The following is a 12,176-nucleotide window of genomic DNA, read 5'->3' as shown; positions in this document are numbered from 1 at the left end:
ATCCATACTCGAAAACATGCTAACAGGCTAACTCCCATTTCTAACACACGCACACACACACACACACACACACACACACAATTCCTTTAAAACGAAAGTTCCACAAGGGCGAAACAAGAAAACAAATTTAACACCCCCCATAGAAAGTACAAAGAGTAACCTCAAAAGAACCCCAGGGGAAAACAATTCAAAATTTACAACTATCTACCCTAAAAGAAGCTGAAAGTCCCTCAAAACTTTCCAGAGGCCATGTCCTTGTATTACAAAAATGATCATAAAAACTGGCAGGAGTAGAAGAATAAAAATGCATCTTAAAACTTGCTAAAAACATCAAGTCTCCCATAAGAATTGTAATGGAAAATGGATCAGTCGGCAGTGTTTTCCATACAATTATGAACTAATTATATTTCTTCATATTTAAATTTGTTTTTTCAATATTCTAAGGAATTAACTTTTATGTTAATAGTAGGTGATGTAAGAAAGCAGGTCTTTATCAAGACAACTGGCACTGCATGTCCACACCATTACGCAGGTGGGCCTTTATTCCCAGCGAGGTTCCCTCCCTGGACACACACTGAAGGTCCCCAGCCATTTGGCAATCTCTTCACATTCCCAGCCCGGGAGGTAGCCCTAAAATACATGTACGTGAAGAAAATAAAACGTTGCCTCACACTGGAGCCCAGTGTGGTCCTCCAGATTCCGTGGGAGGTGGACTAACTTATATGGGAAGGCAGGGCAGTGGGAGTGAGGATGGCAGAGAGGATAACACATGTCACGGCAGCCGGGTTCATGGAAACAAAACATGACTGGCCTGGGAGAAACACTGCGAAAGGACATAGACCTAGGTGGGCCTCAGGTGGACATCCTTCTGGAGAAAACGGGGGCTCTGGTTGATCTCAAAATGAGCCCCAGGTGGCAGCAGGTCTTACCGCAGGGCAGGGAGCTGGCGAGTGATGATGAGACAGCTATCCCTTTAGCCCTGCTTGTCACCCGCTGACTTTAGCCATATATGCATCATAGTGGCTTAAGGTGCCCCAATCCTGAAATGCGGGTGTTACATGTCCCTGATGGGTCTCTCTCCCCCAACCCATGGATTGCCTGGGATTGCTCACTGCAGTCTCCTCCAGGATCCTTGGGTTCTCCATGTGGGGCCCAGATCCAGGTCAAAAGGCCTCTCAGTTCCCAGTCCTTCCCAGCCCTAGGCTGCTCGCCTGGCCCCCTCTCTGTTCCGCCTCTAAGGCTGACCCTCTCTCCATGATATAGAACTGCAATAGATTGAGCCATAGGCCCTGGCTGATGATCTAGGGGACTGCAGACGTGGGTCCAGGACAGTTCAGGTGACAGTTTAAAGCCAATTCCCCAGAGACCAAGGAATGACCAGCTAGGTCCTTTCCCATGATGCCTCACCTTGAACACCACCTCAGCAATCCTGCCAAAACCCGGGCAGTCATGTTCAGCCAAACAGCTGAATAAGCTCAGGTAGGAGGTGTACTGCCTGCAGCTGGAGACTTGACCTTCGTGATCCCAGAACCGCTGGACTGCAGTGGAATGAGACAACCTGTAGCCTGCAGGGAGAGGAGTCAGGAAGGTTCATGCCAGTCCCACCCTCCCACACACCAGCTCCCCTACCATGCTGGGAGGCATTCCTTACCGAGGATGCCAACAAAGTGCTCCTTCATGATGATTTCACTGTGGAAATAAAGGTTGGGATGAAAGGAAATCATTCTGCCACCGGTAAACGGGATGGCTGAGTTCCTCCACCTGCCGGATCAAGGAGCAAGAGGATGGATTCAATGGGACCATGTCAACTAGCTGGGCTGAGATGGCCTATTAGCTGTAGTGAACCATGAGTTTCCCTTCCCAGCTCTCCCACTGAGACAACGCTGGTCCCCAGGGGGACCTCAAACTGACTCAGACACTTGACTCCTCCCACAGACCCAGGCTCCCCAGCCTGACCTGCAAATCCATCATGTAGCAAAGCAGGACTTCCGCATGCTTTCTGAACCACGCCAACATCTCCTGTGCCAAACAATCTACCTCTGCCCAAGAACTCTCCAGAGGGTTGGGTGGGCAAGCCTCGTGACGCCTTGCAATTTCGCAAGAACACAGACAATGTGGAACAGCGCCATCTCCCAGACATTTGGCCAGTCACCCTTCATTGTTGACCCTCTATCTCTGTCTGGCGAGGAGGCAACGCCACAACTGTGGTGGTTTTTGGAGTGGGTGGACCCCGGACAAGAAGGCCTGCGCTGACTAGAGACGGGAGGCAGAAAAAGTGGGCAGGTGGTTGCAGCTGAGGGACGGGAGGGACGGGGGGTGGTGTGAGGCGGCTGCTTCTCTGGGTTTCTGAGATGCAGGAGGCTTTTGTGTGCTGAGTGCTGGACATGCTCCGCTGATGTCCGGGTGTGTGGTGTCCTCTTATCCTAGTCTCCCTGAGGGGTGGGCATGTCCACTTGAGGGAAGCCTTGTACTTAGAAGCGACAGCAGGGTTGTGCCTGGCGCTCTCCAAGGGAATTGCGTGGGTCCAAAGGAAGTTATATAGGCTCCGGGCCTACACACCTTTGAGTGCAGAGCCTGCAGGTGGAAGAATGCGTATCTGCGGAGCTGGTTCCTGCCGTGAGGAGGTCGGCAGCCCCATGCGCCGCGAACCCCTCTTAAGCACCTTGTGTTTCTGGGGTGAGCCTGCTGGAAACAGGCACCGAGAGCAGGGGTGGTTCAATGGCTGGTAATGGCATACAGATTCCTCGTCCTCCAGGCAAGTTCCCAGGGAAACGTGTCCTTAAAATTTGGGCTGTGCGCAAAGGGACCTTGGCACCGCGATTCTCCCTCGTCAGTGCTGGCCTTGGCTCCCCTTCCCTACCACGTGCTCCCAGGGCTGCTACAAGCGAGCTGCCCTCACAGCTGCAGGAATGTGGCCTCGGCTCCCACGCTGTCCCCCATCCCCTGCCTCCTGGCTGACCCCCACGCGCCTCCCACCTGGCTCCTCCCCCCAAACAGCCCCCATAGCCCCGAAGCCCGATGACTATCCCCTGTTGCCAGCCATCCCCAATCGGCAGCCGCAAGCATATTGCTCTGGCCCACAAGGCGGCGATGCTCTGTGGCCTGGGGCATTCACGGAGCCCAGCTCCAAGTGAAGGACCTCCAGCGAGTCCATTGACGGCCCCGGTGTGCTCGGTCCAGGGCCAGGCTGTGCCCGCTGGCCCTCCTTCTGCCACCCCACGTCGGGCTCCACCTCAACCACCACCTCCACCTCAGCCATGATGTTTTCCCCCTTCAGCACCGCCTTCTCTTCCAAGGCCGCCTCCTTGCTCTGTACCCCGGCCGTCCTCTCCAGCATTGCCTCCAGCTTCAACACGGTTTTCTCCTGGGTGCTCCCACAGACCCCGGGCCTGTGCAGCCCAGCCCAGCCCATGCCCCGCACCCACAGGCTCTGGGGGCCCGCTCCCCAGCAGACCCGCTCCCTGAAAGACCCACGGGCGTCGCCCTGCTGAGAACCTAGTCCCACACCTATGTGGACCCAGGTTTCCTGAGGAGCTCCGCTGGACCCGCAGATCCCGCACTGGCCAAAGGGCTCCGGTCCCCACAACTGCGCACAGGAGCTCGGGAGCGAGAGGCCCCGGCCCTGGGCTTGCAGAGCCCCACCAACAGGCACCGCAGCCGCTGCTGCGGGTGCGGAAGCCTCTGGGTCGTCAAGGCAGTGCACAACAGCGTGCGCGCAGGCCGACAATGGCCAACCCTGGCGGCTGGCCTCTGGTGTGCCCGGGACATAGGACAAGAGGCCCTTTGGAATGCTCCTTGGAGTACAGCATCCTCAGAGAGGAAGCATGGTACTCGGAGCCTCTATTTGCCTCGACCTGTGAGAGTGTGTGCCGGGGCTCTGGCCTCTACAGCAGATCAATTCCACCTAAGCACACGCAGGCGACTTTCCTCCCACGTGCCCGCCCTGATCACATCCAAAGGTAGATGAAGAAGAAGAAAGCAAGCTTGAAACTCTATACATTCCTAAAAGCATATCAGAAACTCACAAATAACAGTGAAATCAAAGAATGATCCCAGCCAATTCCATTACATACCTAGACTGAAATATGAAACTTCAAAGAAAAGACAGATTAGAACTTTGGGTTTGTAAAAATTTTCCTAAATAGATATAAGTATTGGTAACTTTGTCTCACTAGAAAACGTAAACAAAAATCCATGTTTTTCATGTTTGTAAATATACATAGTTTTATATCCATCAGTTATGACATGCAAGAAGTAATAAAGTGAAAGTACAATAAAATGATATATGGAACTTCCTCAGTCTTAAAATATTCCATGGAGACTGTCAATTTTATGAAAACTATAAAGAATGCTTTATGAAACTACATTGTACAGTGCCATTTACTATTTTACGTACATTTGAAATAATCAACAATTAAAGGGAATACATCAACATTATTTAATACGAATAACGTTATTTTTCTTGAGTAATCCTGTTGAAATTAAGGATTTTAAATAAAACATTAAAAACAAATTATATTGACTGCTTTCAGCTTTGGATGAAATCATACTTGTGTATTTGTAGTAATGGGAAGCATAACTTTCTCCTCACAATTAATCTTTTATAAGGCAGGCGACTTTCCTCCCACGTGCCCGCCCCGATCACTTCCCCCAGGACACCCCTGCCGCCCTAGCCCCAGGAACCAGAGAGTTTTCTCTGGATCTGCAGTATTACTTCCGTACCATCTACCTGGCCTGCCTAACGAAGAGAGACGTTTCCTGTGTTCGTGACACATAGAGATGTTCATGGCTCGCCACCCTGAGGATGTCAGGGCACAGGGCTGCCATGCCCACAATTCCAAAGGCCACGCAGCCCGCGTGTGCCTGGATGCCTAGCTACCCGGCACAAGCTCCAAGGGCTTCTCGGAGGAGGCTTGGGCAGGGAAGGCGGGGGGTGGGGGGCTGGAGATGCAGGCCCGCCAGTGGCTGTGCCGCCCAGGGAGACGCCCACCGCCCTCCCATTGATTGGCCACGACGGGAGGAAGTCGGCCTGGGTGCGGCCCCTCGGCCCTTCGCGCGCAGTCCCTTAGGGGGCGCCTGGAAGCCCGGCGCATGCGCCCTGAGGGCTCGCTGAGCTACCGGGTGCCATAGAGGCTGCGGCAGGGTTCCTGTGGCGTGGGTCGGGCAGCACAGGCCTTGGTGCGTGCGAGTGCCGAGGAGGGCACCGCCTTCAGGATGGAGGCTGTACAGGAGGGGGCGGCCGGGGTGGAGAGTGAGCAGGCGGCTTTGGGGGAGGAGGCGGTGCTGCTGTTGGATGACATAATGGCGGAGGTGGAGGTGGTGGCGGAGGAGGAGGGCCTCGTGGAGCGGCAGGAGGAGGCCCAGCGGGCACAGCCTGGCCCTGGGCCCATGACCCCAGAGTCTGCACTGGAGGAGCTGCTGGCCGTTCAGGTGGAGCTGGAGCCGGTTAATGCCCAAGCCAGGAAGGCCTTTTCTCGGCAGCGGGAAAAGATGGAGCGGAGGCGCAAGCCCCACCTAGACCGCAGAGGCGCCGTCATCCAGAGCGTCCCTGGCTTCTGGGCCAATGTTGTATCCTTCTCAGTGTTTCTTCGGCCTTTCTAGTGGAGAGGTGCTCTCGGGGAAGTGTAAGTGACCGATGGGCAGCTCGGCGTCGATGTGACTCTTTGGGGAACAAAGGGGAGTTGCCACGGACAAATGTGGCTGCGGAAAGCCACAGCAGGCGTGGGTACTATTGTCCTGCAAGCGGCAGAGAAACCCTTGGTGATGCCGAGCAGCAGACGTTTGGGGCATCTTTTTGAAGAGCAGAAGCGAGTTCAGACCAGAAGAGGTTTTTCGGTGAAGCAAGCTATTTTTAAGGGAGAGTGATTGCTGCCCCTTGCTAGTCCGATCTGGGACTGGGCGTCTTCGGCTCTAAGCAGATTCTGCCACTCCTCAGACACCAGCAAGTCTCTGCAAATCGCACCTCCCCATGTCAGTGCAGTCAGCCTCAGAATCATACACCCTCTGTGAACACAGGAGGCCTTAGTTTACGGGGAGGGGGAGGTGAAAGGAGATCATACATGGAAGCAGATCTGAGAAATCCCCTACCCCAGCCTCTGGGTGCTCTTAGGCCTTCTTCCCTGTTGCTCGTCGCTTTCCCTTCCATCGTGTATAAAGTCTCTTTGACCTAAATCAGATTGCAAACCACCCCCAGATGTCAGCCCTGATCACTGACGAAGATGAAGACATGCTGAGCTACATGGTCAGCCTGGAGGTGAGGCCAGGAAGACTGAGGCTAGAGGGTTTAGCGGGGGAGGGTAAGGGAAATAATTCATTCCTGTAAGCAAGAGTGAGCACCTCACCCGAAAACGTATTTAAGCTTTCTCCACCTTGTCCTGACAGGTGGAAGAAGAGAAGCATCCTGTTCATCTCTGCAAGATCATGTTGTTCTTTCGGAGTAACCCCTACTTCCAGAATGAAGTGATTACCAAGGAATATCTGGTGAACATCACAGGTGACAGGTGGCTCCCAGGATGGGTAGTGGAAGGAAGATGGCGGGTGGATCATTGCCGACGTGATCCAGCCCCCTTCCCACAAAAACTCCTGTCTCTGTAGAATACAGGGCTTCTCATTCCACTCCAATTGAGTGGTATCCGTATTATGAAGTGGAGGCCTATCGCCGCAGACACCACAGCAGCAGCCTTAACTTCTTCAACTGGTTCTCTGACCACAACTTCGCAGGATCTAACAAGATTGCTGAGGTGAGTCCTCACTGGGAAACATGAGAAATGACCCCGTGTGTTCCCAGCTGCTTGGGTCACCTTTCTGAGCCCTGATGAGGCCTTTCCCGATTGAGTCCCCTGACAGATCCTATGTAAGGACCTGTGGCGCAATCCCCTGCAATACTACAAGAGGATGAAGCCACCTGAAGAGGGAACAGAGACGTCAGGTGAGCCGTTAGTTGGGACTGGAGCTGTTTGATGCCTAGTATAAGGGGGTTGATGCACCTGCCTATTCAGGGAGCCTGGGTGCTCATTTCAGAAATGTAGAAATTGAGGCTCCTTTGGTACATGTAGAAATTCCTTGAGAGGAAGACAGAGAGTGACAGAATCCAGGACGTTCATGGCATTGGGCTGAAAAGGCACATTAGAGACTTCACGCAAAGCAGGTGATAGCTGTGGAGTCTTAAGCCCAGTGAAGAATCGTCCATTTCCAGAATCAATGAGGAGTAAAGCTGAAAATCATTCAGTTCAGTCTGCGGCACTTGATTCCATGGCTGTGAACCCCTCCGGCAGTCATCCTACCAACCCCATAAGATTGGGCTCCCTGAATGTGCGTCCTGATCATCCTTGCCCCAAACCACAAAGGACTGTTTAGATTGATGGATTTCCTTAAGCTGTTGCCCCATCAGACTTCTGTGTGCTTTTAGGGTACAGTGCATCTTGTTAGCTGACTCCCCTCACAGACAATACTGGGAATGGGGCAGGGATTGCGCAGAACAGTTTGTAACACGTGGTAGGAGGAAGTTTAGGGGATCACAAATGGGGAAGGGATATCCTTTTCTCAGCGGGCCCCACAATTGAAACATTTCAAAGTATGGCTCAGAGAAAATGCGTTTTAACGTGAGTTTGTGTTTCTCTAGGGGACTCCCAGTTGTTGAGTTGAATATGATGGAGCATCAGATTTTACCTAATACAGCAGAACTCCTAAAAAGTTACAACAGTATGCAGGACGGCAGTACTCAGCATGGTCTTATGCACAGGAACTAAAGGAAAAAGAGATCGAGTCACCAGAAATCAGGAAGAGGGGGTAAATTTGGATTGTATGGAATGAAAAATAAACATTCTCAAGGATGTGTGATTCTGTGTCTGTGTGTGTGTGTGAGTGTGTCTTTGTGTTTGTGTGTGTGTGTATGTTTATCCACTTTATTCGGGTGTGCTAATGAATTGATCCATCCACGTGCTTTATTCTCTTCATGGAAATTACCAGTCTGCGTTGGAGCTGGGCCTCTAAAGTTGTAGAGTGAATGGGTGTGGGATGTGTTGGGATTCTTCCTACAGGACAGAGTGGGGGAGGTAAAAGCAAAAGACAGCTTAGTTGGAGGCTGACTTCATCCTATGGAAGCAGAGATAGTTCAAGGAATGGGGTTACTGGGTTTCCAGGTCCCAGTTTGCTGGGACCTCCAAAATCCTTCATTTTGAGTATCATCATACACAATAGATAAGCACAGGATGATGGAAATCTTAAAGTTCGCTTTCGTGTTGAATCCATATGTTCTTTTAAAGGTGAATGCATAATCCTTTTCTGGGACAATCAGCCTCTCAGGACTTCTGAAACATCAACGTGAGAAGAAATGGGCATGTCAGGTGTATGGAGGGACTGTGGGAAAGGTGACAGAGGCATGTGGGAAGGCATTCAGGATACACTTTTGGCATAGATGACTACGGGAAAAGACAAACTTACAGAAGTGAGGGGAAAGGGCGTGGATTAGTGGAATATAAGATTGTTGGAGAATCCATCCAGGGACTCTCTTGTCACTTGATGACCCTGGATATGGACACTCTTGTGGATGTTTACATCTTTAGTTGGGTTAAGCTTTTCTCCAAGATTCTATGTTAGGTGAGGAGCCCATAACGTATGTAGCTAACAACACTACGATTGCATTTTGTGCTCTTGCAAAGTCTAGTGAGTCTCTATATTCTCCCTCATGATTGGCACTGCAGATTGTTTCTGGAGCCCAGGGCCCTTTAATTTTCTGTGGCCTCTTCAGCATACTTTGCCTAAGGTTTAGAATGTAAAGCGAATATAGTTGTAGAGTATGTGTTGCAAGCCTCACACAGGAGGACAAAACATACAGCTTTCATTCGCGAGTGGGAGGCTGCTTCCCAGGAACACCTGTGTCTATGCACAAGACAAGGGGTTGCCTCTGTCAAGGATGGGGCAGGAGGATTTCAGTGTCGGAGGCAGAACTTTCTTTCCTGTTCCCAGATGAAAGAGTTCCAACATGAGCATCCATGTTGACCACACGCTAATAGAGTGCTAACATTCCTGTCCCGTATAGACTCTGGTCAGCACAGCTTCTGTGAGAAGAGCTATGTTGTTTCAGGGAAGAGGGTTGGACAGTCAAAGTTCCTGAATCTGTTGTGGTGCCTTCAGTATGCATTCTACCCCTTCTGCTCGGTATCAAAGCAGTTGAGCTTTGAAAATCTATCGCCCGGTTTTGTCCCTGCTCCTATGCAGACAGCTGAAGCTGTGGAGCGGGAGTCTTGTCCTCCCTGACTACCGTCCCCCTGACCCACAAACACAGGAGAAACACGTTTTCTAAGCAAATTATTCTGAAAACAGTCGGAACTCTTTGGCCCCCTCAAGCTGCCCTCTATCCTACTGTGTGCATGTCAAAGACACTGTGGTCCAGTACGGTATCCGTATAGTGGCAACGGGGCAACAGATTGGTGTGTGCACTCTGCGCAACTCAGATTAGGAAACGTCTGGGGACTTGCCTATAACGAGGTCGTCTTAAAATGCGTTTCCCCAAATTTAATGCATAGGAAAATGTTGAGGAAAGGGTCTTGCAATGATTTTTCTAGGAGGTAAATAGATAAGAAAATGACCGTAAATGGATGCCAGGACTAGTTTTGGAGCTAGCCTGTTTTAAAGTGGTGGTAGGGGAGGAGCTTTTTCCAAGGCAGGCAGCAAACCAGGAACTGTCTACAATGGATGGGCGTGCCATGGGTTGGTGGCTCAGCCATATTGCCACCCCACCGAGTGAATGCAGCAGACTGGGCTTCTTCCTTGAATCCTACGTGCAATTCAGTCTAGTGATTTCACATGAGATCCCTTCTTCTGGTATTATCACAGATCGTGCTGAATTATAAAGGCTGTGTAACACTTCTTCCACTGAATATCCGTGCACGTGGGCCACAGATGCTAAGGGCACTGACAAATTTGCATTGTGCCTCAGTAACTCGGAAGCACATCTGTGATTTGTACCGACAGGGACTTGGTGTCTTTTCATGTTTAAACTACCACGTGTGTGTTTGTGGTTGTGTATGTTTATTTCTCTGTGCGAGTTTGTATATTTTCTCTGACTCCACCTAGGTCTCCGTGGTTCCGATATTTTTCCACACTCCCTGTGGCAATTTGCACATGCCTATCTCTACAACCATTGTAGACTTTGTATCTGTGTCTTTGAACATCTATCAGTCTCTCTCCCTTCCTTTTTTCCTTTCCTTCCTTTACACCCCTCCTTTCATCCTTCCCTTACTTCCCCAACACACGCTCTCCATCTGTATCGTCTGTCTTTCTATTCTCTATCTGGGTTTACTTTCTAATTCTGAATTCAAGGGCATTGAATTGAAAAGAAGCACTCTTTGTACTTTTATGTCTTTTAACTCATTTGGGGAATTTGGCGTGTTATTATTTACAGTGTTCTCTCTGCCCTTTCTCATTGTTCTCCCCAGCTGGGGCTGTTATTATGTGAAAGCTGGTTTCCTTCATCAGATCGCATAGGCTCTGATGATGTTTCGTTTATTTTGATTCTCCTCACACTACATAGTTTTAATTTACCTAATGTGACTGTTTTTTGTTTGTTTTCCGAGAATGGGTCTTACTCTGTCTTCTAGGTTGGACAGCAGCCCCACGATCTCAGCCCACTGCAGCCCAGGCACCACACACCCATGTGATCCTCTCAACTCAGACTCTCACACACCTGGCAGTACAGATGCATGCCACCCCTCCAAGCTATGTATCAATTAACTAAATACTTACTTTTTGAATGTGGGTCCATGTTGCCCCAGGCTCATCTGGAACTCCTGAGTGCAGGCAATCCTCCCACCTCAGCTTACCAAAGTGCTGGGATGACAGGTGTAACCCATGGACCTGCCATGGCTTTGTGTTTTTTACTTTTTTCTTCCTCCTCCTCACGTCTTGTTTTGAAACATGCACTGAAGGTTTCAATTCATGGACTATAGTCTCTGTGCCTGGAATTTCTATCTTTCAACTCATCATCAGCATTCATAGGGATTTTCATATATATATACACATATATAAAAATACATATATACGCACATATATACGTATATACATGTATATACGTATATATGCACATTTATATACGTATATACATGTATATATTATATATATACATGTACACAAATGTATTTATTTCTCAAGTTACCAAAAGGCTTGCATTCTTTCCTGTGTCATGAAAAAGACTTTGCTAGAAAAGAAAAGCACTGCTTTATAATACAATATTTTATTTGCATTTATTTTGTTAAGGCATTTTAAAAATTGTAGGTTTAATTAAAAAATGTCATATGAAATGATACATATTTACCACTTAAGGCGTGATGTTCAACAGGTCATATACATTCTGCATTGGATACATCCAGCCAATCAACATATGTGTGTCCTCACATAGTTGTCATTTTTGTGGTGAACAAACATGGCATGCACTGTATTCAAATATTTTTAGAGAAAGAATATGTTACCACTAGTTATAGTGAGCATGCTGAAGAAAATATTTTTAACCTATTCCTCCTTTATAACTAGAAGTATGAGTTCTTCATCCAGCATCTCGTCAGTGCACCCTCTTCACCGCAGTCTTTGGAGTCTTACTTCTCTGAAGTCCGCTTTTTTGATTTCATATAAGAATGAGATCACGTGCTATTTTCCTTTCTGATACCTGGCTTATGTCACTTAACAGAATGGCATGCACACATTCAACAGATTCCCATATTCAACATATTTCCATTGCGCATACGTGTTTTTGCTGCATTTTTTAATCCATTTATCAATGGAGGGACACTCAGATTGCTTCCGTATTTTGGCTACAGCAAAAACGTAATGAGTGCAGCAATAATTGCATGGGTGCACGCACCACTTCAACATACTGATCTGTGTACTAGTGGGCGTGCCCGGGTATTCTGATTTGCTGGATCATATAGTGGGTGGTTCTACTTGTAGATTTCTGAAGACTGTTTATACTTAAATAAGAGCCATAAAGCTTCTTTAATGCCAGCACTAATTTACATTCTCCCCAAAAGTGAGCAGGGAATTCGTTTTCTCTGCATCCTCACCAGAGATTAGGGTTTTCTTTTCTTTCTTTTTTGTTTGACTTTCGGATAATATGCATTCTGACTGAAGTGAGAAGAAATCTCATTGTGTTTTTGATTTGCATTTTCGTGATGGATTGGGGA

General features: G+C 49.1%; 1 protein-coding gene across 1 annotated transcript; it reads left to right on the top strand.

Annotated features, from left to right (window-relative positions):
* The first annotated feature begins 5,091 nt into the window (after positions 1–5,091).
* Positions 5,092–7,831, top strand: LOC129395781 (testis-specific Y-encoded protein 3). Its single transcript, XM_055107242.2, is given in 6 exon segments — positions 5,092–5,568; positions 6,176–6,253; positions 6,382–6,493; positions 6,595–6,740; positions 6,847–6,928; positions 7,622–7,831. Coding segments are annotated over 6 exon segments (918 nt in total). The 3' UTR covers positions 7,645–7,831.
* The last annotated feature ends 4,345 nt before the right edge of the window (positions 7,832–12,176 follow it).

Source organism: Pan paniscus, chromosome Y, assembly GCF_029289425.2.
Source record: "Pan paniscus chromosome Y, NHGRI_mPanPan1-v2.0_pri, whole genome shotgun sequence".
Lineage (NCBI taxonomy): Eukaryota > Metazoa > Chordata > Mammalia > Primates > Hominidae > Pan > Pan paniscus.
The sequence above is the reverse complement of the archived record's forward strand: the minus strand, read 5'-3'. Positions and strand labels throughout refer to the sequence as shown.